Consider the following 27,584-nt stretch of genomic DNA (forward strand, 5'->3'; position numbering starts at 1 on the left):
GGCGGTGACTCTCTCGAAGGCGCTGGGGGCGAAGGGGCTGGAGAGAGAAGAAAGCGTCCCTCCCCCCCCACGCCCGCCCGGACAGGCGTTCGCGCAGACTGACCTGGCCGCACGGTCTTGAGACGCACCGGCTCCCTGAAGTGGCGGAGGACGGCCAGGGTGTCGCGGTGAGTGAGGCCGCTCACAGGGGTGCCGTTCACCTCCAGCAGCACGTCCCCGGGGCTGGGGGACTTCCCCGAGAGCAGCACGGGGCCGCCGGTCCCGCCGCCGGACTCGGCCAGCGTCGGCAGGCGAGCCCCCAGATAAGGGAACTCGCCGCGCTCAGCGCCACCCCGCAGGAGGTCGGGGTCCGGGCCGGAGCCGCCCCCCCAGGACACGGCACACTCCTGCACTTTGCTCAGCCAGTGCCGCTTCCTCCGCAGCGTTTTAGACATGAGGCCGCACCATGGGCGCTGCTTCGCGCGCTGCTCTGTCCCACAGCAGCGGCTAGCAGCGAGCACCGCCTCACCGCCAACCAAGCGTCAATTCGCACCAACCAAGCTCTGTCCCACAGCAGCGGCTAGCAGCGAGCACCGCCTCACCGCCAACCAAGCGTCAATTCGCGCCTCCTTCCCTTCAGCCGCCACCGGCCGTGACTGCCTCCCAACTGGCGCCCTCAGCGCGGCGGTGGCGGCAGTGGAGACACGCCCCCTCCTTTTTCTATTGGACACACCTCTTTTGCCCGCTCCCCGCCCAACACTCCAGGGGCGGGGGCAAGCAGGCTGACGTCAGGGCGAGGAACTTTCAGGGTTGCGGCAAGACTTGCCGGTCTTAACTTGAGCCGGCGCGACCCTGGTCTGACCCACATGGTCCCATCCCATCCCTAAATAGTTCTGTTCATAGTATGTCCCGGTTAGTGACAGAAACAATTTAATGGTGAGAGAAGAAGAATTTAATGGAGAAGAATTTAATGGAGAGAGAAGAAAGCGTCCCTCCCCCCCACGCCCGCCCGGACAGGCGTTCGCGCAGACTGACCTGGCCGCACGGTCTTGAGACGCACCGGCTCCCTGAAGTGGCGGAGGATGGCCAGGGTGTCGCGGTGAGTGAGGCCGCTCACAGGGGTGCCGTTCACCTCCAGCAGCACGTCCCCGGGGCTGGGGGACTTCCCCGAGAGCAGCATGGGGCCGCTGGTCCCGCCGCCGGACTCAGCCAGCGTCGGCAGGCGAGCCCCCAGATAAGGGAACTCGCCGCGCTCAGCGCCACCCTGCAGGAGGTCAGGGTCCGGGCCGAAGCCGCCCCCCCAGGACACGGCGCACTCCTGCACTTTGCTCAGCCAGTGCCGCTTCGTCCGCAGCGTTTTAGACATGAGGCCGCACCATGGGCGCTGCTTCGCGCGCTGCTCTGTCCCACAGCAGCGGCTAGCAGCGAGCACCGCCTCACCGCCAACCAAGCGTCAATTCGCGCCAACCAAGCTCTGTCCCACAGCAGCGGCTAGCAGCGAGCACCGCCTCACTGCCAACCAAGCGTCAATTTGCGCCAACCAAGCGTCAATCCGTGCCTCCTTCCCTTCAGCCGCCACCGGCCGCGACTGCCTCCCAACTGGTGCCCTCAGCGCGGCGGTGGCGGCAGTGGAGACATGCCCCCCTCCTTTTTCTATTGGACACACCTCTTTTGCCCGCTCCCCGCCCAACACTCCAGGAGCGGGGGCAAGCAGGCTGACCTCAGGGCAAGGAACTTTCAGGGTTGCGGTAAGACTTGCAGCGGCTAGCAGCGAACACCGCATCACCGCCAACCAAGCGTCAATTCACGCCAACCAAGCTCTGTCCCACAGCAGCGGCTAGCAGAGAGCACCGCCTCACCGCCAACCAAGCGTCAATTCACGCCAACCAAGCGTCAATTCGCGCCTCCTTCCCTTCAGCCGCCACCGGCCGTGACTGCCTCCCAACTGGCGCCCTCAGCGCGGCGGTGGCGGCAGTGGAGACATGCCCCCCCTCCTTTTTCTATTGGACACACCTCTTTTGCCCGCTCCCCGCCCAACACTCCAGGGGTGGGGGCAAGCAGGCTGACGTCAGGGCGAGGAAGTTTCAGGGTTGCAGCAAGACTTGCAGTGGCTAGCAGCGAGCACCGCCTCACCGCCAACCAAGCGTCAATTCACGCCAACCAAGCTCTGTTCCACAGCAGCGGCTAGCAGCGAGCACCGCCTCACCGCCAACCAAGCGTCAATTCGCGCCAACCAAGCGTCAATTCGCGCCTCCTTCCCTTCAGCCGCCACCGGCCGCGACTGCCTCCCAACTGGCGCCCTCAGTGTGGCGGTGGCGGCAGTGGAGACATGCCCCCCTCCTTTTTCTATTGGACACACCTCTTTTGCCCGCTCCCCGCCCAACACTCCAGGGGCGGGGGCAAGCAGGCTGACGTCAGGGCGAGGAACTTTCAGGGTTGCGTCAAGACTTGCCGGTCTTAACTTGGGCCGGCGCGACCCTGGTCTGACCCACATGGTCCCATCCCATCCCTAAATAGTTCTGTTCGTAGTATGTCCTGGTTAGTGACGGAAACAATTTAATGGTGCGAGAGAAAGTGCTTTGCGGAACAGTATGCAATGCCTCAAATCTCCTAAACCTTGTATTTGACCTAAATTTGACCCACTTCATTGTAAGCCCTTTAATTTTGGAATTCCTGTAGATGCCACTAGAATTTATTTCAGTTTGCTCAGAATCGCAGATTTGCAGCCCGAGATGCAAGCCTGTTTGCAATTCCACTGAGTTCAAAGGGACTTACTTCAAGTCCAAAGTAAGTGTGATCTTTGAATTTTTACAAAAAGCAGACCATTAACAATAGCAACAACAGAAGGCAGAGAGACGTACAAGAGATGCTTAAAGGTACTTTTTAGTCTCAGTGTCATTAGCCCCTTCTGTTCCAGTTCTCAAAGACAGTGGCTTAAGCCAAGGGTGGGTATTAGGTAGCTTGGGAGCTACCAGGCTTTATCTGAAGTAGATAAATACTGTACTGCGAATTTGATTAATTGGCTGGCTGAGTAGGGGCATGGCAACCCCATTTTTTAATCTTCCTCTTGTGGAGTGATCGAGGTTTATCTCTACTTTCTTGCCCCACAAAAGCAGTTTCTAGTTCCTTTTCTGTCCTGGAGCAAATTCTCCTGGAGTTTCAGAGTTTTTAAATGTCCAAATAACATATTCTGTCAATGTAAAATTTTGTGTAAGCTGCCATTTTGCAACGATTCTACCAGAGTAACTATCTACCGGAGTAACTATCTCTGCCTTCCCAAGCTGCTATTTTGTGGTAGCAGTAGTGTCCAAGTTTGTGGCCAAAAAAAAAAGTTCTGGGGAAACTTAAGTTTGCCCACCCCTTGCTTAAGCAGTTCCTGAGTAATTTTGTTTGTTTGTTTGTTTGTTTGTTTGTTTGTTTTAAATTTTTCTATACCACCCCGAACTTGTGTCTCTGGGCAGTTTATAATGAAAATAATCTAAAACATCCAATCAATTAACAATTAAAATCATTTAAAACATTTAAAACCCAGTATTAGAATTATATAAAACTATAAATCTAATTAAAAAGCCTGAGTGAATAAATGTGTCTTTAGCGCCTTTTTAAAAGTTGCCAGAGAAATGGGGAGGCTCTTATTGCAACAGGAAGCGCATTCCAAAGTCTAGGGGCAACAACAGAGAAGGCCTGTTCCGGAATAGCCACCAAACGAGTGAGCAACAACATCAGACAAACTTCTCCAGATGATCTTAACAGGTGGTGGGGCTCATGGCGAAGAAGACATTCTCGTAACTATCCAGGGCCTAAGCTGTTTAGGGCTTTATAGGTAATAACCAGCACCTAGTATTTTGCCCAGAAACGTATCAGCAGCCAGTGTAGTTCTTTCAACACCGTAGTAATATGGTCTCTCCTAGATGACCCAGAGACCAACCTGGCCGCCACATTCTGGACCAACTGCAGTTTCCAGACTACATACAAAGGCAGTCCCACATAGATTGCATTGCAGTAATCCATCCTAGAGGTTACCAGCAGATATACCACTGTTTTGAGGTCATTAAGAAGAAGAAAACAGATGCAGCTGGGGTATCAGCCGAAGCTGGTAAAAAGAACCTCTGGCCACTGCCTCAGCCTAGGACACCAGGGAGAGGTTCAGATCCAGAAGCACCCCCAGACTGCATACCTGTTCCTTCCAGGGGAGCGTGACCCCATCCAGAACCAGTAGATCAAAATCATCTCCTGAGTTCCAACCCCACACAATAAGTACCTCCATCTTACCTGGATTCAGCCTCAGTTTGTTATCCCCCATCCAGCCCATTACTGCCTCTAGGCAGGCATTTAGGAAGGTTATGCCTTCTCCCGATGATGTTGACATGGAGAAACAGATTTGGGTGTCATCAGAATACTGATAACACTCTACACCACATTTCCTGATGATCTCTCCCAGCAGTTTCATGTAGATGTTAAACATCAAAGACAATATGGATCCCTGAGGGACACCATAAGAAAGTTCCGATTTTGAACAGTCTCCAAGAGACACCATCTGAAATCTGCCTGTGAGGTAGGAGCGGAACCACTGGAAAACAGTGCCTCCCACCCCCAGTCACCTCAGAAGGATACCAAAAGGACCAACAGAGTCACACTCCCTCTATCAATTCCCAATTGAAGGTCATCCATTAGGCCAACCAAGGCAGTCTCCACCCCATAGCCCACCCAAAAGCCAGTTTGAAATGGGTTTAGATGATCCATCTAGATGATCCAATCTAGATAATGTAATAACCATAGCATCTGCATTTCCCCCACCTTTACAATACAATCCTTAGCCTGTTTACTCAAAAGTAAAGCCCACTGTGTTTAACCCTCATCCAGAGAGAGTTATGAATTTTTAATCATGGATAGGACTTATTGCTCCCTAGTAGTTGCATAACTTACTAATAATAAGTAGTGCCCCCCATCTTTTCCTGACCATGGAACCTACAATAATTGCATACTAGCTGACCCTGAACAGAGCATCTGTGCGGTTGTGCACTAAGCCTGTGGCATCTCCCCTCACAATTCTCTCTCTTGCTCTCGTCGCACCGCACAACTCTCTTGTCGCACCCCACAAGTCTCACCAACCCCACAATGTGTTGGCACCCTGCAATGCTCCCGCTCGCTCTCACCCCCCGCAACGCTCTCGCCCCCCGCAACGCTCTCGCTCGCTCTCGCCCCCCGCAACGCTCTCGCTCGCTCTCGCCCCGCAACGCTCTCGCTCGCTCTCGCCCCCCGCAACGCTCTCCCCACAGTCCCCTCTCTCTCTCTCTCTCTCTCTCTCTCTCTGTGTCCGACTTTCTATCTCTGTCACACAGTCCTTGCTTCCTCCTGCCACTGCCAGGGACTGTAGCCCGCTCACCTGTCAACCTCTTAGCTCCCTGCTCCCTTCCGCTTCATGGCACAGCTCAGCCGCAGCCCTCAGAGCCAACTGTCCAGCTCCCAAAGCCTCCTCCAGCCTCTGAGCTCCCTTCTGCTTCATGGTGCCCCCGAGCCAACTGTCAAACTAAAGCCACCCCACAAAACTTCCTGCTGCTCCAGAACTCTCTCCCCCTCTGTCAGCCAATCACCTCCTTTCTGCCACATCCCCACGCATGGCCCATCTTGGAGAATTAATAATATAGATTTCACTTCAGAGGAATGCAGCAGTGACCCCACCCCAAGCATGGTGCCATGTGTGTCCAAGAATGTGAATAAGCAGCTTTTTAAAAAATGAATGTTTCACAACCAACACTAATCAAATAAAAGGAATAAATAAATCGAATAAATAAAATAAAATAAATAAATAATGAGGATAAAAACTTCTGCTTCTCAGCATTTCAGCAGAAAGGACACACTGTGACTGACCTAAAGGCAATAATCACAGGTCTGGGAGCTAATCAAGTGCATTCTACAAGCCAGACACCCACAATTGTCACATCCTTTTCTGTTTGTTTCCTTTCCCTCTCCAATATAATGTCTTCTGTCCATCCAGTCCAAACACAGATGACAGTAGTTCAACATCTTCAGGGCTTTCCCAAGGTAAGGAGGAGCTGTAATCCCAAACCCACTTAAGTGGGAGTAAGCCCCATTGAATTCAATGGGACTTGCTCAATCTAGGGGGAGCAACTGACTTTCTCCGCCCCGCCCCCCACCAGATGTCCATTCAGTGGATCCCTTTGTGAATATGGTTACATCTCTAGGGGTATGTCTAACTTGTTGTATCTCATAGTGCCTACATAAGTCAACATCTTGCTCAGGAAAGCCCCTGCAAGCTATACTCTAGAAATTACCCCAGTAGAGAAAGTCCATGCATTTTGGAGTGATTTTCTTCCCAACTGACTTAAAATGGGGCTGAGATAGAAACTACCCCACTAAAGAGAGCCTGCACATTTTGGTAAGCTTTTCTACCCTTTGTCATATTTTTATTAATAAACAGGAATATTACTGGGGGAGGGCATATTTTTAGATATAGTAAGGTTCTCCATATCACCTTAAGTGGTGCAGCAGGGAAATGCTTGACTAACAAGCAGAAGGGTGCCAGTTTGAATCCCCGCTGGTACTATATCAGGCAGCAGCGATACAGTATAAGAAGCTGCTGAAAGGCATCATATCATACTGTGTGGGAGGAGGCAATAGTAAACCCCTCCTGTATTCTACCCAGTGGCGTAACTAGGGAAAACGGCACCCAGGGCAAGCACTGAAATTGCCCCCCCCGCTACACCCCCCCGCCGCGCCCCCAACATACATCTGACTGACACACATGTTTCAGAAAACTTTTATTTTAAAAATTTTAAAAATTACCAATATCATACATGTGGTCAAGCTCCTATCTACCACTTCAGATTTATTTTTTAAAACTATCCAAATTGTGGGGCTATCATTAATTTGTTTGGATAGCTCAGGTTAAAATGCTGGAAAATGACAAATTTCAGTAGTCTGGGGCTCATGAAATCCCCAAATATTATGCGGAGTTGTACTTGGAAAAACTAAAAGAAGTGCCTGTCTAATTCTCTGCTACATAACATAAACATAAATGGAGAATTTGACTTTTCCCAGATACTCTGAAAATAATTAAACGATATGCAGAGTAAACTGTGTCACTGCTTGGAATATATTCTAGTATTTCAGAAAGACAGTTCAAATGAGAGAAAGAGCGAGAAACTCCCAGTGGGCCTTAATACTAAGGATTTCACATTGATTCAAAGACAAACTGACCATTAATAGCCATATTATTAAGACATCACATTTAACTCACTTATCACAAGAAGCAAAATAAGAGCAAATGGATACAATCTTAGCTCATAAACTTCAGCTCAGTATTCACAAGCCCTTATTCTCTGTACATAGTGCCAATCTGAATATGTGTACAATGACATATTATATTAATTTTAAAAAAAAATTACCTGTAGCCCCTTCGGGGGACATCTTAAAGGCTGTGGGGGGTCTGCAAAGTTTCCCCCTCCTCCCACTGGCCTTTAGGGCCTCACAGGCACCATTTGAGCATGTGCGGTGGTCATTTTTAATTTTTTTTTTTAAAAAAAATGGCCGCTGAAAACAAATGGCCACTGTGCATGCTCAAATGGCCTCTGCAAGGCGTGGCATGCCCTAGGGCCTCACAGAGGCCATTTGAGCATGCCCAGTGGCCATTTTGTTTTTGGTGGCCATTTTAAAAAAATTATTTAATTTTAAGAAATTGCGCCCCCCTTCAAGTGGCGCCCGGGGCACGTTCCCCCCCTGCCCCCCTATAGATATGCCCCTGATTCTACCAAAGAAAACCAAAGGGCTCGGTGGACGCTGGGACTCGAAATCGACTTGACGACACACTTTACCTTTAAGGCAGTGCGGAGAGCCTAAGAGGGTTCTGTGGGGAGAGCAGGCTTGACCCCAGAAATCCCAGCATGCCCCATGTGAGTGCTCAAGGCATGCTGGGGATCCCCCCCGCCTCCGCTGGGAGGCTTGTTGTAGCCTCTCGGTCACGGGGCTACTCATGAGTCGCTGCAAAGCCACAACATGGCGTTAGCGGAGTGCGTGCTCTACTAACCTTGAGGGGGGGGGCGCAATTAAGTTGGCTTGCGGCCAGGAACCGCACAGCTCCCAGCAGTTCACATGCGTTGTGGAAACCAGACTGGGCTTCCTTAGCCGGTTTCCACCACACGTGAAAATAGCCTCATTGTGTACTAAGGTGCAGGTAACATTGTAATTAAAAGGACGTAGTTGGGACTGGTCATTTGCTGAGCTGAGTAGTCACCTTCAGTGGTGCAGTGGAGGAAAGGCTTGACTAACAAGCAGAAGGTTGCCGGTTTGAATCCTCATTAGTACTATATCGGGCAGCAGCGATATAGGAAGATGCTGAAAGGTATCAGCTCAACTGCGCAGGAGGAAGCAATGGTAAACCATTGGTAAATGGTAAACTCTATTCTACCAAAGACAACCACTGACAGACCCACTGAATGATATCTGTAAATACTTTTTGAACAGGAAATCAAGTTTACAAGTAACACACGTAAACTGTAGGGAGTGTGAGAGCAGCTGGAATTGCAACAACAACAACCACAACAACCCACCCAAACCATTCCTGATCTCTGTAATGAGCATTTGCATTTATGTTTGTTGGAGGTTTAAGTACATTTTTCTTGAAATTTGATGCTTCTCAAAATGCAAGTGCAACGTAACATCCAAAGCTCAAGTTGAATCCTCCTGAGCTTGCTTGTTCAAGCAAGTGGCCAAGCAGTGAATGGAGCTACAAGGATCAGCAGCTGCTGCCTTTGTTCTCTCCCTCTGGGTGCTACAGCTGTCAGGACTGGGCATAGCGGCCCCAATCCTCCCCACTATGCTACCCAGAGGCAAAGGCAGAACCCAGTTCTCCATGTCAGCCAGTTACTTCTGCACACTCACTGTGGTTAGAAGAGCTGTGTTCAATCCAGCCTGCCACCCAGAGGAAGAGGGCAGGCAAGTGAGAGGAGTTGGTTGTTCCTTTGGACTGCCATTCACTTTGGTCAGGATGGCAAAGAGACAGGGAAGAACAGGTGATGCTGCCATGCAGGTGATGACACCGCAAAGAGTAGGAGCCCACCCAACCCATGTGCTCCAAACTTCCTCTGGGCTGTGGGTTGTGGTGGCTGTTCTTCCTATGTGGCATCTAGTCAGGGATCTGACACTAGTGGCCTTCCTGAGATGCTGGGACCCCAACAGTTGCCTGACTGTACCAGCCAGACTGTACTCAACAAGCCAGTCCTGCTACTGAATGCTGAATAACAGGATCCCCTAGTATCTTGGTATCTTTCTACCAGAACTCCCAGAAATCTTGTTGTGGGAAGTCGGAGAGAACGGAATTGTATTTATTTTTGTTGGCTAACATTCCAACTTGACCTCTGAAAATCATTCTGTTTTAAAGTCACTATGACTATTTAGTTTGGCTCTATGAGCTCAAGTAAACAAAGTTTTAAAAACTTTCCAGATAAATATTCTCATTAGCACCATACACATCCATTAAACTGGTTAAATTTCTTCTTCAGTGTAAATACTGATTTCTATTCTAATATAAACAAGAACCTTATTTTCCCTGCAGCTTAAGTCACTTCACTTCTCTTTGGTGTGGAGTTATGTGTTATAGCCTACAGCATACTTGTGCCAGGTAATCTGCTATTTCCATCACTTCCATGGCCATGATAAAAGTGCAACCTTGGTTTACATGGATCAAAGCTTAGGGTAATGAAGTTGACCCTAGGCATGTGTGGGTGCAATATGTGTGTGTGTAAATCTCTAGTAAGCATGTAGCAATTATACTATTCCATTTTGATTTCCTATGTTGCTTCACATCACAGATACTTTTGGGGCTGGATGTACAATATTACACAGTGGAAACTAAGATGAATCTTATCTTTAAATGGTTGTAGAATTGGGGCATGAAAGTAATGGATTTATCCATTCATCCAAATATCATCAAATGATGATAACGTTCCAGAAAGATTTGCAGGATTTCTGGACATACACAGAACTGAAGCAGGAGAATTTAAACTAGTTAGTACTAGTTTCAATATGGTTATACCACTGCAAACAGTGACCAGTGAAGTATTTCAGTAGTGGGAACTGCCAGCTACACCTGCTGTACAATTGATGGAGGAGAGGAATTCCCATCTTGCTGGCTAGCTGTTCCTGACCAGGTAGCGAATCATTTACACACACACACACACACACACACACACACACACACACACACATGCCGAACAGCCCTCAACCTTTTATTTCCTGCCACCAAAAATAGCCTTTAGATGTCCCTTTCTGGCCCAACAATTCCCTTGCTATTCACTAGGAAAACTGGATAGGCAGGGCTGATCCAAGACATTTTGCTGCCCGAGGCAAAGGACGATATGAACCCTCCACTCCCACTCCCAACTGCAAGCAGATGATCAGCATTCTTGGCCATGCTGCTAAGGTGTCGATACATGTGCACCCTCATAATATGTCACCAAGCTAGGCAGTGGCAGCAGGAGCATTCCTAGCTCACCTCAGGAAGAGAGGAAAGAAGAGGTACACTCTGGCAGGGCAAGGAGTGGGGAAATTAACAGCATGCCTCAGTGTGGTGAGTAATTATAGTGGCAGCAGGCTGTGAGGAGGCCTGTGGTATGGTGCCAGTGGTGGTGGGCGGCTGGTGCTTGCTCTTCCCCTGTGCCCCTCTTCGGCCTGGGCCTGAGAACTGTCTCACCCTACCTCATAGAAGAGTTGCTCCTGGGGAGGGCAAGGGCATCATTGCTTCCATCATCACCAGTTCAACAGTAGTCATGTGCACGGACCGGTTCGGAGGCCATTCTAAAGGCCTCCAGACCGGTCCGGTCACGGGGTGGTTTTGGTTCGGGTGGGGGGTTCCAATTTAAAAAGGGGGAGCTTTACTCACCCCTTCCAGTTAAAAAGCGTATTTCTTGTAGTAATTGGGCGGCAGGGTGCCGCCCGCTTCAATCTCCGAGTCTGGCCGGCCGCGGGCTCCTCCTTGGTAGGCATAATCGGGCGGCAGGATCGCTCCAAGTCCCTGCCGCCCGCCCTCTTCATGCTGAGCAAGCCTCCCCCCCCCCCCCGTCGGCTGGCGGCCGCCCCCTGTGCATATTAGGGGGTTCCCCCTCCCCTCCTCCCCCTTCTTGCCAAGTATCCCCCCCCCTCCATTACAGGAGGACGGCAGGAGAACTCCCTGCCGTCCCCCTTCTCCTTTGCCGGCTGGGCTGCAAATGGTTCCTAGGAAGCCTTTCGCGCGCGTGCGCGAAAGGCTTCCTAGGAGCCATTTGCAGCCCAGCCGGCAAGGCAAGCGGACGGCAGGGAGTTCTCCCGCCGCCCGCTCGCTAAAGTTAACGTTAACTTTAGCGAGCGGGCGGCAGGAGAACTCCCTGCCGTCTGCTTGCCTTGCCGGCTGGGCTGCAAATGGCTCCTAGGAAGCCTTTCGCGCACGCGCGCGAAAGGCTTCCTAGGAACCATTTGCAGCCCAGCCGGCAAAGGAGAAGGGGGACGGCAGGGAGTTCTCCTGCCGTCCTCCTGTAATGGAGGGGGGGGGATACTTGGCAAGAAGGGGGTGGAGGGGAGGGGGGAACCCCCTAATATGCACAGGGGGCGGCCGCCAGCTGACGGGGGGGGGGCTTGCTCAGCATGAAGAGGGCGGGCGGCAGGGACTTGGAGCGATCCTGCCGCCCGATTATGCCTACCAAGGAGGAGCCCGCGGCCGGCCAGACTCGGAGATTGAAGCGGGCGGCACCCTGCCGCCCAATTACTACAAGAAATACGCTTTTTAACTGGAAGGGGTGAGTAAAGCTCCCCCTTTTTAAATTGGAACCCCCCACCCCAGTGCCGGACCAGTTCCGTGCACACCCCTATTCAACAGTATAGTCAGCTTCATGCCAGCTCATCTCAGGTGGCTTAATTGTGGAAAGAGGAAGGATGAGGGGAGCATGGAAGTGGTTGCCTAGGAACCATACAAACATCTTCGATTGGTTTTAGGTCTTGACAGGAAACAATAGGGGATATGTGGGTGGCTGCCTATTAATGTCTATAAATTGGACATTAACACATTTAAGTTGGGAGTCAGATAATGTTTTTAAACTCTTGGAATTGTAAAACCTGACATAGTTTATCTGTAATAGTTTGAAAGAAATAGGGATGTGCGGTTCGGTTCGGATCCGGACCGGTTCGTCCGAACCGGTCCGGATCCGGCGGCTCGATCCCGGACCGAATCGGGCCCTTCCGGGGACCGAGCCGGACCGAATTCGAGCCGGTTCGGTACCGAACCGGCTCGGGTTTCCCGAACCGGTTCGGGAACGAAATTGAGTCTCTGGAGTGTCTCTTTAAAGTTCCAAGTGTGTCCTCCATTTTGTGTCTCCTTCCCGAAACTTTTGCTCCTCCTTGCATCCATTTTGTGATGCTATTTCCAGGCATTGTATTGGCTGCGCTATTGATCCTTGATTGGCCAGAATGAGTCCTTTGGTCTGGTAGGCTGCTTGGCTGTTGCACTGTTGAGAGCTGGCACCCTGTTGGCCGTGGGGGGAGTGCAAAGGTGGGGGCTCCCAAAGGAGGGAATTTCAAACCTATATAAACCCAAGCCTCTTCTCTGGAAACTTCTCTTGGCTGCAGTTGTGGGATCATCTCTGAGACCTGCTTGCCCTTTGCTGGCTGCTCTGGTGTCTCTGTGAGTCCTGACTGTGTCCTGTGTCTCTCTGTGTGTGCTCTGTCTAATCCTTTGTCCACCAGCCCTTTGTGACTCTCTGTGTGTCTCCTCTCTCTGTCTGTCTCTTCTCTTGCCTGTATACTGTGTGTTACTTCACTTTACTTTCTTCTTAATTTCCCCCAATTTTCCCTGTTCCTTGTCTGTCTGCTTTTCTCCCCCCCTCCCCCCCCTTTCCCTTCTCATCCTTTGGGCCTACCCTCCCCCTCCCCCACTCCCACCCACTGCATCCTCATTGCTTTAAATCTTCTTCCATTAATTATTGCTCTTTGTCCTGCCTTGTTGTTGTCCAACTTTTTGATTTTCACATTGCATTCCATTGGTTTCAGTTATATATTGCTTGCTGGTTTTGCTTAAATTGTACCATTTTGTTTGTTTCTGCTGACTGCTGCTGCCCTGCGAGTTGGTTCCCTGAATCCCTCCCCCCCACCCCCAGAGGATTCTGTTGTTGTTTCTTGTTGTCCCATATAATCAGTTTTGGTTCCCTGCTCCAAACTTGCCCCTCCAAGTCCAACCACACCCCACCCCAACCCCACCCCATCCAGCCTTCTCCCAAGTTTGCTGCTGCCAAACCGAGTCCAGTTTTCTTTGCTTGGTTCCACTTATTCATTTGCTATTATTAATTTGCAGCAATTGTGGTTTCATTGTCTCTGTTCACTTAGTGGCCCCCCTCAGAGTCTGTGTTTGGTTCCCCCTCCCCACACCCCCACCCCCAAGTTTTTTCTGCTGGTTATAGTCTTTCTTTTAATTTTTTTTTTAAACTTCTGGCTTGTGTTCTCTTGATATATATTGCTTTATATATTTTGCTACCCTCCTCCTCCTCCTCCCCCCCCTGCCTGCCCCCCCCCACCCTCCCTCCTCCCAGACCCTACCCTAGCCCAGGCCCAGCTCCTCCCCCAACCACCCCATCCAGCCTAATCGCTGCTGCTGCCCGAGTTGTTCCAGTTTCTCCTTTGCTGTTTGTTGTTGCCCCCTCCCCTTCCCCCCAACACCCCTCTGCCACACACTAGCCCCCAACCACACACACCCTCTCTGCTCCCCCCACCCCACCTCTTTTTCTCCTTGCCCCTGACTCTCTCCACTCACCCCAGGCCCCCTGCCACACACTAGCCCCCAACCACACACACCCTCTCTGCTCCCCCCACCCCACCTCTTTTCCTCCTTGCCCCTGACTCTCTCCACTTACCCCAGGCCCCCTGCCACACACTAGCCCCAACCACACACACCCTCTCTGCTCCCCCCACCCCACCTCTTTTTCTCCTTGCCCCCGACTCTCTCCACTTACCCCAGGCCCCCTGCCACACACTAGCCCCCAACCACACACAGCCTCTCTGCTCCCCCCACCCCACCTCTTTTCCTCCTTGCCCCCGACTCTCTCCACTTACCCCAGGCCCCCTGCCACACACTAGCCCCAACCACACACACCCTCTCTGCTCCCCCCACCCCACCTCTTTTTCTCCTTGCCCCCGACTCTCTCCACTTACCCCAGGCCCCCTGCCACACACTAGCCCCCAACCACACACAGCCTCTCTGCTCCCCCCACCCCACCTCTTTTTCTCCTTGCCCCCGACTCTCTCCACTTACCCCAGGCCCCCTGCCACACACTAGCCCCCAACCACACACAGCCTCTCTGCTCCCCCCACCCCACCTCTTTTCCTCCTTGCCCCCGACTCTCTCCACTTACCCCAGGCCCCCTGCCACACACTAGCCCCAACCACACACACCCTCTCTGCTCCCCCCACCCCACCTCTTTTTCTCCTTGCCCCCGACTCTCTCCACTTACCCCAGGCCCCCTGCCACACACTAGCCCCCAACCACACACAGCCTCTCTGCTCCCCCCACCCCACCTCTTTTCCTCCTTGCCCCCGACTCTCTCCACTTACCCCAGGCCCCCTGCCACACACTAGCCCCCAACCACACACAGCCTCTCTGCTCCCCCCACCCCACCTCTTTTCCTCCTTGCCCCCGACTCTCTCCACTTACCCCAGGCCCCCTGCCACACACTAGCCCCCAACCACACACACCCTCTCTGCTCCCCCCACCCCACCTCTTTTTCTCCTTGCCCCCGACTCTCTCCACTTACCCCAGGCCCCCTGCCACACACTAGCCCCCAACCACACACAGCCTCTCTGCTCCCCCCACCCCACCTCTTTTCCTCCTTGCCCCCGACTCTCTCCACTTACCCCAGGCCCCCTGCCACACACTAGCCCCAACCACACACACCCTCTCTGCTCCCCCCACCCCACCTCTTTTTCTCCTTGCCCCCGACTCTCTCCACTTACCCCAGGCCCCCTGCCACACACTAGCCCCAACCACACACACCCTCTCTGCTCCCCCCACCCCACCTCTTTTCCTCCTTGCCCCCGACTCTCTCCACTTACCCCAGGCCCCCTGCCACACACTAGCCCCCAACCACACACACCCTCTCTGCTCTCCCCACCTCTTTGGACCGCTGCTACTGCTGTGTCCTCCCCCCACACCTGAATCCCCCCTCCCTGCTGCGCTGCGCTTCTCCTCTCTCCTCTTTCTCTCTATCATCTCTCTTTCTCCTCTCTCTCTCTTTCTTTTCTCTCTCTCTCCTCTCTTTCTCTTTGTCCCTGCCCCCCCTCTCTTTTCTCTCTCTCTTAGTCTTTTCTCTCTCTGCTCCCCTTCACTTTCCACCTCCTCTCCCACAGCTGCAGCCGCACACAGTAGCCTACCCACCTGGCGGCTGCCATCGGTTTTTTTTTTCTTTTTATAGTTTTTGGTTGATTTTGTCTCTGCTTGGGGGTGAGTTGAGCGACACAAATAGTGTTGTCTCCTCACTTCTGCCCCTCCATCGTTGTTGAACTACCCCGGTTGCCTGTGTGCCTCGTGCGGCCGCCCTGCTGTGTCTCAGCCCAGGGTGGCTGGCTGGCGGCGGCGAATCCGTGACCAGCAGTGAGTGGCAGGAGAAGGACCGGAAGAAGAGGGGTTAGTGCGTGTGCGATTGTGCACCTTTTGTTGCCCCTTTCTCTCCCTAGCTGGCGGTTTTAAATAGGGACACCCCTATTCTGAAATGCATTTGGGTGTGGGGAGGAGGGAGGGAACCTTGGAGAGGAGATGTACTGTTGTAAAACTTGTGTCTTCATGCCCATGCCCAGTAAAGAAATTGCTGCTGTGTGTTGCGTTGCATTGCATGCGTCTTGCAGGTGGTTTTTGAACAGGTGCCTTCCAGAGTGCTTCCTTGCCTCTGGGGCAGTCTGAGTGGGGTCCAGGGTTCTGATGCGATGCTGCCACTACATGCTGGGCCCATGCCATGCCAGAGTGCTTCCTTGCCTCTGGGGCAGTCTGAGTGGGGTCCTGGCTGGGCTCTGATGCTGCCACTACATGCTGGGCCAATACACACGTATGATGATGATCATGATGTTCAATCCATGAGGCTGCCATCAAGTGTTTGCTGCTGCTTGCTTGCCATGGCATTGGGCAGGCAGAGTCACAGAGTGGGTGGGTTCAACCTCTGTGTTGGTGTGACTGGGTTCTGGTTTTGGTTGTGTGCAATTTAGAGTCACTAAATAGGCTGCATTGAGTTTGATGCTCCCCCCACAGGAGCATTACTTGAGAACCACCCCCCAGAACCCACACTTTGTGTTCCAGTTCACTAAATAAGGGTTTCCTCCTTTGATCTGCAGGTTCCCAAGCGTTGACTGCATCCCTCCCCCACCCCCGGTAGGTGCTGTGCCCTCCCCCCATCCACTCTCCCCCCCCCAAAAAGCTAAAAACTTGCCACCCACACCACAACTACTCCACCCAACTGCCCGTGCCACCCTCCCACACCGGGGTTCCACCCTTTAACCCCCTATTTTTCTAAAAAAAAACCCTCCCAGACCCATCTCCCCAATTGGCTTGGTGGTTGACTCCCAAATTCAAAAAGGACACCCTCCCCCTCACTTCGATTGGCTTCCCCCCCCATATCAAAAAGTCTTCCTTTCCCCCCAATTGGCTTCCTTTTTTGAAAACAAACTTTCCCCCCGCCGCCTCCAAATCAGCTGCCTTTTTTTTGGCCCCTAAGCCCCTCCAAATTATTTTTTCGACCCTGTCTGGCCTTCCTCCTAAAGTCTCCCTCCTTCTGACCTAGCAGCATGTCTGAGCGCCGTGTGGCGGGCAGGGCTCGCTCAAGGCTGGCAGGCAGAGGTGGGAGAGGCCAGGTGCGGGGTGCGCCTGCGGCACGGGGAGGGAGAGGACGCGGGGAGCCTGAGGACACCCCAGTTCTCCCCATTGGAGAATTCTTTGCTCCGGCCCCATCTTTGGTGCGCAGGATTCAGTTCCCCACGCCTGCTGCCGCCAATCGCGGCAGAGGCAGAGGCACCGTTAGGGCTGTGGCGGGTCCCTCCTCGCCGGCGGCACCAGGTGCTGCTGAGCTACCGCCAGTTGTTGAGGTGGAGGAGACTGTGGAGTTGGAAGAGCAGGTAGAGGGCGGTGAGGACCGTGCGGCTGGCAGCGATGCAGCCAGGTTCTCCCTCCCTCTGGGGCCCCTTCCCCCTATCCTTTCGCCGCTCAGTGGGCCCCCCCCTCGTGAAGCCCGACACTCTGGTGGGGAGCGGTCTGGCGAGGTGGTGGAGGAGAGGCCTGCCTCTCCGATGCCAGTTGAGCCGGGCCCTTCCTCCGCTGTGCAGGGCGGAAGGGGCGGGTTGGGTGGCAGCAGTGGGCAGGCAGCGGCGGCCGCCCCCCCCCCTAGGACTGCAGCCACCCTGCGAGAAACGGCCTAGGACGGCGCCCAGGGCGCAGGAGGCCAAGGGCAGTGGTGCATGGGTGCATTTTGAGGTCCCTCAAGATGCCCCATTCCACGCCCGCTGTGTCCACTGCAGGATGCTTGTCAGCCGTGGAAGGGACCCTGCGCACCTGGGTACGACGCCTATGTGGAGACACCTAGAGCGTCACCACCCAGGTCTCAGGGGACAGGCTGGCAGCGCTAGTGCGCCTTGTGCATCTGCCACCAGGGCGGGCAGCGGCAGTGTGCCAGCCAGCAGGCAGGCTACACTGCCCGTCCAGCGGTGGACGCAGTCCTCGGGCAGCCAGCGTATTGTTCGCGTGGACCATCATCACCTCACCCGCCTCATAGGGGAGATGATTTCCACCGATGACCAGCCGTTTCAGGTGGTCGAGAACAACGGCTTCCGCCGTATTCTCCAATACCTGGCTCCCGAATACGTCATCCCCTCAAGGACGACGTTCAGCCGGAACGTGGTCCCCTCCCTGTACCGCCGGTGCAGGGAGCTCGTGTCGGCCGAGCTGCGTGCAGCTCCGGCCGGGACAAGCGTGCATTTCACGACTGACCTCTGGACCAGTGTCAGTGGGATGCACGCTTCTTTCCTGGCCCTCACTGCCCACTGGTGGGGACCGGAGAGTGAGGGGACCTCCGCGGGCGATGCTTCCGGGTCCGGCGCGGCTCCCGATGCACTACGGCACAGGTGGGCCGTCCTGCACGTGGAGACGATGGACACGAGGCACACCGCGGAGGAGGTGGCGGCCGTACTCGACCGCCAGATAGAGGAGTGGATTGGCGGGTGTCCACACCTCTCCCGCGGCTTCATTGTCACCGACAATGGAGCCAACGTTACCGCCGCTGTCGAGACAGTCATGGACTGTGTGAACATACGGTGTATGGCACACACGCTCCATCTGACCGTCAGGGACGCCCTTGGCCTTAAGGAGCTGAGGGCGTCCCAGGAGAAGGGGGCCCGCCCCATCGCAGGTGCTGTTGCTGCCACGGCCACGCTTGTGGATAAGTCCCGCAAGCTGGCCGCCCACTTCCACCGCAGCGAGAAGTCCAGGAGACTGCTTCGCCAGAAGCAGGATGACCTTGGCCTTCCTCGCCATCTCATCCCTACGGATGTGGAGACGCGGTGGAACTCCACCTTCCTCCTGTTCCAGCGCCTGTTGGAGCAGGAGAGAGCCCTTGTCGCCCTGGCGAGGGACGAGTCCTTGGATGTCTGCGACTTCTCGAACGCAGAGTGGAAGCAGATGTCCGAGGCGGTGTCGGCACTCGAGCCCTTCCAGCTTGCCACGAAGGGCTTGTGTGGCGACACCACTCCCTTGAGCCAGGCGCTGCCCACAGCTGTTGGTCTCGAGAAGCTGATGGGTGGACTCCATATCTCTCTGACCACGCCAGAGGGTCGTGCTCTGGCTGGGAGGCTGAGGTCTGGGGTTGACAAGCGGCTCGTTGATGTGCTGGGAGACAGGGAGGAGTATGTCCTCGCTTGTCTCTGTCACCCAGCCCTCAAGGGCAATGCCGTGAGTGCCGACGACTTGCCCAGGTGGAAGGGCATCCTGGTCGAGAAGGTTAGGGAGGAGGAGGCCGCTAGGGCCCGCAGAGACCAGGGTGTTGGTAGTGGTGCGGGGGCAGCCCTCGCGGCCCAACCCGCACCCAGCAGCAGCATGGGCAGCCAGCCGGCGTCAGCTTCCCCTTCCCCTCCCTCTTCCCAGTCCAGCAGCGCGGCATCCCAGGCGGCGCCATCGCAGCAGCCATTTGCTACCGACTCGAGATCCGCCCAGTGGTTTCAGCGGTTCTGCTATGGCGCCATGCCTGGTATGCGGGAGGCTCGACCTGCCAGGCCCCCCTCCAGTGCTGAGCAATGCGTTGCGCAGTACTTGGAGGAGCCTGTGGAGGGAGACGGCGTGGACTGCGCACAGTTCTGGGCGAGCCGCCGCCAAGTCTGGCCGGACCTGGCGGTGGTGGCTGTGCGCCTCCTCTCCTGCCCCCCAACCAGTGTCCAGAGCGAGCGGGTGTTTTCACGTGCCGGGGACGTGGTGACACCCTCTCGCTCCCGCTTGGACCCTGGTCTGGTGGAGCAGCTGGTCTTCCTTAAGGTGAACCTCCCCCTGTTGGGCTACCCCAAGCTGCAGTTTGAGACGGGCGAGTGATTACCGTGGGTTGCCCCATGGTTGGTCACCTGCCTGGCTCGAACTCTGTGCTTATCCCTACCCTCCCCCCTTCCACCTCTAGCTGAGCTGACGTGACAGATGCTGAGCCGTGCCAGCCAGTCGCAGCGTGTAGTGTGCCCACACAGAGATGCAGTTGTAGTAGTAGTTGTAGTGCTGCGACTGGCCAGATGTTTACAATGCCCACGCCCACCTAAAAAGAAACCCAATGCTGACCAGCACAGGCCCTTTATCTATCCACCTGTCAGCATTTGGGGACCTGGCGTGGGCACGGCACACCCCCCCAAAGTAGCACAGCCCACGGAGTACTAGACTTAGCGGCAGCGGCGGGTATACGTTCAAAAATGCAGTGTAGATATGTAAATACTGTATGTAAATAAACATGTAAATAATTTTTTCTTTAAAAACCCCATGTCAAAATCAAGCCTCAAAATTATGCAAAAGAAAGAAAAAAAGGTGACAAAGGGAGAACAAAATGATGAATGCCAAATGAATTGATTTTATTGAAAATGTCACCAGAAATCATGTGTGGGGGGCTTGGTTTACATGGAGAAGATGATTGGGTGATTTTTTGAAATGAAACGAATGAATTATTATCATCTTATGTTCATCTTGATTGTGGTCACTGTTGATGTTGGCTGATGGCAAAAAACCCAAAACCATCAGAATAGCAATGAACTGGCTGCCAACACAACATATTGATTGATAACTGTGCAGGGGGGGAATTGGGTCTGTGTGTGTGTGTGTGGTGCAGGCTCAGTCTGTCTCTTCCTGTTGTGTGTCTGTCTGTCTGTCTGTCTGTCTGTGTGAATGGATGCCTAGCACTGTCTCTGTGTGTGGATGCTTTCTGTGTGTAGTGTGGTGTGTGTCTGTCTACATGTTTTTTTTCCTCCCCCCCATGCCTCCCTCCATCCTTCCCCTCTCATCCTCTCCCCTTCCTCTTCACCACCTTCCATCCTCCCTCCCTTCCAGCCCACCACCGCCTCACCTGCCCCCAACCCCGGTCTGGCAGATGATGAGAGTCTGGTCTCTCCCACCGAAGCACACACGTGAGCACGTGTGTGCACAAATATGTGGCTGACCAACTCTGAGCCGGACCCTCCCCCCTTCAATCCCCTCTACATCCCTCTCCCCCTCCCCTTTCCTCCCCCCTGCCTCCCAGCCTCCCTCCCTGCCTCCCTCCCCCCTCCTAGCTAGCAGCGCACACATACACACACAAAACACCTGTGGTGGCAAACACCACCAGCACACATGCACTCACACTGGTGCCACCACCTCTGCCTTGGGCCTCTGTGTCCTTGAGCAGATATGTGGTGGTGGACCAGAGAAGCATTTCTTTCCAGCAAGGCAAAAGGCATGCACTCACTGCACACACACACACACACACACACGAAGAGGTGAAGACGAGAAGAGGCAACTTCTAGAACCAGCAGCAGCAGGTGAGTGTCGTGTAATTGTGTTGCTTCCCAAGGCCACTGCCCATGCTCAATGCTCAGTCTGCTGAAACTAAAGAACTAGCTACAATCACCCTTCCTCACATGCAGCTCAGCTCAGCTCAGCTCAGCTGCACAGCACACTGACTAACTAGACACTACAGCTGGTGGTAGAAAAAACAGAAGTCTAGATTCTAGAAGATGTCCTGGTGGATTTTAAACTTTCAAATCTGTGCTAGGATTGCCTCGCCCGCCTCCTCCTCCTCCTCCTCCTCCTCCTGCCTGTAATTGTGCCCTCTCCCCTTGCAGTTGCGCCGTCGTGATGGGTTGGTGATGTGCGTGCGCCGTCTACTTGTTAGCTCTCTCCTCCTCATGTTGGCTGGGCTTGCCAGGCACTGGCTGGCAGCAGCTGTTGGCTGTGTGCTAGGCTCAGGCTGTGGCGCGCGTGACTGGACTGGGAATGTTATTGTAGCGGCAACACTGGTTGTGGTGGTAGCAGTAGTAGCTGTTGTTGTTGCTGGGCTGGTGGCTGCTGGCCTGTGCTGACTCTGCGCACTTGGTCTGGTCTGGTCTGGTCATTGGGATGCAGATGTAGGGTGTGTATGCATCATCCATGGGGAGCATCAGAGCAGAGCAGAGCAGGTTGGCTGGCTTCTGTCTGTCGGGCCTAGTCAGTGGCAGGCACTGAGTGAGGCGGTGGTTCCTTTGGGCATCACGTCACCCATCATGCAGAGCGGCAGGTCTGCTGCTCTGCTGCTCCGCCTCCTGCTTCTTCTCTGTGTGTGCTGCTCTTGTGCTTAGTGTGCTGCTCCGCTGCTGCTGCTGTGCTGGCAGGCAGCACAGCAGTGGCCTTTTTGTTAGATCAGAGAGTGGGTGTTGTCTCTCTGAGTGTCCTCCTCTTACTTGCTTGGATAGGAGTGGTGGTAGTAGGTAGGCATTAAGATGGACTGACTAGGTGTTACGTGTTAGGGCGCCCAGAGAGAGGGGCCAAAAAGATGGGGTGGCAATTGTTGGGTTGCTCCTAGTATTATTGGTGAATTTCTGAAGAAATTTTTTTTCCCCATTGGCTAGAATGGGGGTTCGGGGCTGCCCCAGACCCGCCTCTGTGGGGTGGCAGCACCGCCAAAGTGGGTCCGGGGCCATGGCAAAAATGCCCTCAGTCCCTCCCAGCAATCCCCGTAGAGATAGGAGTGATGGTTCTGTTGTTTTTCTGAGGTGTTCTGAGTGAGTGTGGATTCTGTGATAGCAAATGAGAGTGGATTCATGGTGTCTCATTGGAAATCTCATAAGCTATCATAGAATCTACACTCAGAATACCTCAGAAAAACAACAGAACCATCACTCCTATCTCTACGGGGATTGCTGGGAGGGACTGAGGGCATTTTTGCCATGGCCCCGGACCCACTTTGGGGGTGCTGCCACCCCACAGAGGTGGGTCTGGGGCAGCCCCGAACCCCCATTCTAGCCAATGGGAAAAAAAATTTTCTTCAGAAATTCACCAATAATACTAGGAGCCACCAATTGCCTTGGGATTTTTGGGGTGGAGGACACCCATGGGTGGCTACCACCCACCCCAGCTTTTTTGCCCCTAAGGGCTCCACATTGTGAGTTATGGGCAAAAATTTATTTTTTGAAAAAAATTTGTAAAAAATCAGAGGAAGGTCCAATCGACTTGAAATTTGGGTGGCAGGTAGAACACAATGTCCCCTTCAAAACCAGCCACTTTTTGTGATCCGAACCGGTTCGGTTCGGATCCGAACCGGTTCGAAACCGAACCGGACCGGGGGGGTGGTCTGGCAAAACCAAAACCGAACCACCCCGGTCCGGTCCGGACCCGGTTCGGACCCGAACCGAACCGGGAGAACCGGTTTTATGCACATCCCTAGAAAGAAAAGCACCACATGTCTTTAAAATAGTCTTGGATACATTTATTTATTTATTTATTTATTCATTCATTCATTCGATTTCTATACTGCCCTTACAAAAATGGCTCAGGGCGGTTTACACAGAGAAATAATAAATAATTTATGAAGGGCAGCTTTCTTGTTCTGTGTTGGCATCTCACTTGTGGCCCATTGAAGTCAGGAAGGGAATCTTGTCCCTTCCTCTGGAAACATTAAGAACCTTCCTCCATCTGACTGGCAGATTCCTTCCTTCCACTGGTCTGTTTGTTCTAAGATCGTAAATAAACTAACTAACTTCCTTCCACTGGAGTTCCCTGCAGCACATCCTGTCCTATTTCTGATAGTATCTTAACTTTTGAAGCAGGGTTCTGGGGATGCTGCAATGGGAAAGGGTGCAAGGAAGTTCCCTTCTTTAAGCTGCCTTGTTCTTATACTAGTCTGCATACAACCCATTGTCATCTAACACTGTCTGCAGATCAAGGTGCTGTTTGTTAAAGGTTCAGGAGCAGTGACTGGTAAAACACTGGCAACACTGTGGAACCTGGCTCACTTGTTTGAGTCAGCTTTTTGCTCCATGACCACTTCTCCATGGTACAGCAGCCATCTGCTTGGGACACACTGCAGTTTGGATTGTATAAGTTGATCCTAGGGCGGGATGGTGGGGCGAGATGGATGCTGCTGCTGCTGCTGCTCTGCTGCTGAAAAGAAAGTTGGACAATAGCGGTTTTTTTGTCTCTTCATCTCTGATTTAAATTTGATACATATGAACATGGGGGGGAACCCTCTTTCAGAAACCTTCTGTTTCCTATTATTTTAATTTGTATGAGACCATCCTGCTGTTCAATTATTTGGAGTTTCTCTTTATTTAAAAGAAAGGAGAGGAAACCATTTTTCAACTTAATAATCTGTCTCAGTAACATTTCTCAAAATACTTCCCTTTCTGTTACTTCTCTTAGAAAAATGCAAGCCTTGGCTTGTGACTGCCTACGTAAATTTGCCTTTTAAGTCTGAACAAAATAGTATAACTAGAACTGTTCAAAATCTTGTGTCTTTAAAATACATATGGTAGTTCAACTTGACATATCAGGAGGGTGCAATAACACTACTGTTTGCAGACATAAAGGGGTGTGACACTAGATGGTTCAAAGGCTTGCATTCCTTTGTAGGTTCAGAAACAGGAAGAGCAAGTAGCTACCATGGATTCCAAAGGCGCTGTGTGCTCTCTGCTATAAAACAATGATAGTTTTTGTTTCACTGACCAACTTCTGAACTTTGTGTCCCAATATTCTTGTTAGCTTGAATAACAATAGAATCTCCAATAACAACTTTGAACCCTGAGCTCTTTTCCATGGTTGATAAATCCAGGCAGATTTAGAAGATGTCTAATTTCTTTTTAGTTGGGAAATGGCTATAAAAATCCCATCCATGACGAACTGATACATAATGCCTTCCTGTTTTCCAAGGCGTGCAAAACTTTGTACCTGTGCGGTGCCTCCATTTCTTCAGTTCATATAATATTGCCATAACAAGGAGCCGAAGATGGTAATGATATTTTAATCTTGTAGCAAAATCATCTTATAAGGGCTGCTTGAAAGGGGAAAATAACCATGTTCAAAACTTGCATAAGCAGCTAGGGAAAAATTAAATGAGTGTCAGATCAGATGGTCATATAAAGTCAAATATATTCATGGTGTAATTCCTCCCTGGATATATGTTGTTACACCAATGGAAGGTTTGGCTCATTGCTTTCTGTGCCATTTCGAGTGGATTTGGCAGTCTGCCAACAAATGTGAAAATAACTGTCACAAAGATATATGTTTTTCTTCACACTTGCCTGGAAGAAGTGAGAAGACTGAACACTGTAGTATTAAGCATCCTGGACATTAAAGATGCACTGTCAAGTTATTTCAGACCAGAAAATTCAATATTTTACATGGAAATTGTCATATAAAAGTAGATCAATAGTTCACCATATTCAGCAGTGTTTCTTGTAACAATCAGTACTAGATACTTCAGATTGAGTTAAAGAAACTATATAATGGACAACTGGAAAAATTTCTTTCCAACTCAAGTGTTAAATTAGTGGCTGTCTTAAAACCTAGAAAGTTAAGTCATATCTCATGCATTTTACTTTTTACCATATAACTAAGAGTACTTTAAACAGGGAGTTTCATCATTGCCCCTCATGTAACAGATAGGAAAGTGAAATACAGAGGAACCTGGCCCAAGATCTCCTGGTAATTTTAGTGGCATAAAGCCAACGTTTCCCTAATCCCAGTTAAGAACCATATTGACTAGGCTAGACCATCCTCACACTATAAAGCCAGGAAATAAAACTTAACCACTCTTTATGGTTTGTAAATCAGAACCAATGTTATGTTCTGACTGCTAGCATATGCAGACAGGAAGGCCTGAGAACATGAAGGAAAGGCAGGCAGGATATTCTAATGATGGCTGATAGCCAGAGCAGATCAAAAATGGCGGACAGTCTGAAATTTACTGAGTTAGAGCCACTTGTCAATCTTTCCTTCCTTGAAGCACTCTCGGTTTACTGAGGACTATTTTCTTATTTTTGACTTCAGCTTGTTTTTAATGTTTCCCTCATAATGTTTCTAAAATATGCACAGTGCCCAAAGTCTGTGGGTATGTGATAATTAAAACACGTACAATACATAATTAACACACTCCAAAAAATAAGGAATTAAAGATTAAAAGCACAGATATATGAGTCTTATACGGTATCATAATGCTGCCTAACATTATAGGGTTTTCACCATTTTGTGAAGGTTAGCAAATACAGAATCTAGCTGAACAAGGAAGGCCAAGAATGTCATAGTCTTTGGCCCTCTACAGAGAAACCTTTATCTCCAGTTTCCTCCTATTGATATTTCAGGACACTAGCAAAGATTTTGCTTTAAGTTCTCTTACATTTCTTTTAAGATATATAAGGTGGTAGGTGATACCTTAGATAACAAACCTAAGTACTAGGTTTTTGTTCGTGTTTTAACTGGGCAAAATGACAATTGTGTAGAATAGCGCTAAACATTTTTTAGGCTTAGTCAGTGGATTAATTCTTGAAATATTAGAACTAATCTGATTCACTACTGAGAAACCTGTGAAGAGATTTGACACTGTCATAAATAAGTCCTTGACAGAGAGTGTATTCATGCTTCAGGGTCCTTAGAAATAATTCACCGATTTCTGATGTTGAATAAACTAAAAGATTTATATTGTTCACAGGTATCTGTATAGACAGCTGTCACCACATCAGCCCAAACAGCAAATCCATCTCCAGAGCATCTCTGTACCTTGCACTTCATGCATGCTGCAATGATTATGGCTTCCTTAACTCCAGCTCCACTGCTGCAACAAAAACAGAGCCCTGTTGAAAAACCAGCATTAATTCCTGTCTCTGCCTTTGTTGGCATAAGATCTGCATACTTTCCCTTCCCTCTCCTTTGCTGATTTACTTGTAACACCTCACAAGCATGTAAAGTATCTGAGCTCATCTGGAGATAACCAGGAGGAATGTGTGCATTTCAAGTGCCTACCTAATGTATTGAGGTGTGAAGCATTATGTATTTATTAGAGTGTTAAAGCCTAAAATCTCAGAGAGCTAGGGCTCTATCACACCTGGGGAAAGGAGTGGTTTTAGTTGAAAGTGCAGTACAAAGAAAAGGTTGCAGCCTTCGTTGTGGCTATCAGTATTCAACTCATGTAGAAATCCTACTCCAAAGAAGGGAAATGTGATCTTTATTGGTGTTATAATTAGAGGAAGAGGCAGATCAGGTCAATAGATCTCTTTGGTAGGGAGGGAAACATCATTTGTTTATGCCAATGTGAAGGCAAAGGGGAAAAAAACAAACGTTAGAAAATGCATCATAAGATGAAGTATCTAATAACAATGCTAAGATGGACTGTTTGCACTGCAAAATGAGGGGAAACTATGCAGAAGCTACAGAAGGCTTATTACAAAAATATGTTTTTTCCTGATCGCCAATCCTTTCAAAAGGAAAACAGATAGCTCAGGATTTGTAATGCCATTATAGTTTTCCTAGGAGCTCTGTTTTAATTTTTGGTGTGGGGAGAGGGAGGAGGGGAGAAAAACAGCCACAAGGTATGTAGAATCATGCTGTAAGACTCATAACAGGTCAGTCTTATAAATGCTTACTCAAGACCTAGTCCCTCTCTATTCAATGGGGTTTGTTTGTTTGTTTGTTTGTTTAACACATTTGTATACCACCCAAAACGCAAGTCTGTTTACTCACAGGAAAATGTATAGCAGATTACAGCCCAAGCTTTATAGCATTTGATCTGAAACACGGGGGAGGAGCCATCTGTGCTTTCTCTGTCTCAATCTATTAATAGATTCCCTTGTCCCATGCAAGACTATAGATAGATAGATAGATAGATATCCCACCAACCTAATACTATATAGAAATTCAGAATGAATCTGGTGGTCCTAGCTCCTCCTTGATAAAGATCCAAAAAGGAAAAGTGCAGTTCCTAAAATAATAAAAGATAGGCCGATCACTTTAATGGTGGCACACAGGTTAGGAAAAAAGAAAGAAAAGTCCTTAGGTAAATATTTTTGATGCCTGTTCGCATACTGTTATAACCTTTCAAACTAAGTCCCTAACACAACTTCTGCTTCCTGGGGGA

General features: G+C 51.2%; 1 protein-coding gene and 1 long non-coding RNA gene across 8 annotated transcripts in view; one reads left to right on the forward strand and one right to left on the reverse strand.

Annotated features, from left to right (window-relative positions):
- Positions 1 to 678, reverse strand: part of MAGI3 (membrane associated guanylate kinase, WW and PDZ domain containing 3) — a 340,723-nt gene extending 340,045 nt beyond the window's left edge. For 3 of the 7 annotated variants that reach the window (XM_053250087.1, XM_053250086.1, XM_053250091.1), the window contains exon 1: positions 104 to 676. In XM_053250087.1, the coding sequence (XP_053106062.1) occupies positions 104 to 434 (331 nt within the window). In that variant the 5' untranslated portion in view covers positions 435 to 676. Of the gene's footprint in view, positions 1 to 103 lie in introns of all 7 variants that reach the window. The other 4 variants (XM_053250089.1, XM_053250088.1, XR_008307161.1 and 1 more) reach the window with 3 other exon arrangements.
- Positions 625 to 27,103, forward strand: LOC128324919 (uncharacterized). The gene is made up of 2 exons (XR_008307165.1): positions 625 to 2,766; positions 26,163 to 27,103. It is a non-coding gene; the product is annotated as an uncharacterized LOC128324919 (long non-coding RNA).
- The last annotated feature ends 481 nt before the right edge of the window (positions 27,104 to 27,584 follow it).

This window comes from Hemicordylus capensis, chromosome 4, assembly GCF_027244095.1.
Source record: "Hemicordylus capensis ecotype Gifberg chromosome 4, rHemCap1.1.pri, whole genome shotgun sequence".
NCBI lineage: Eukaryota > Metazoa > Chordata > Lepidosauria > Squamata > Cordylidae > Hemicordylus > Hemicordylus capensis.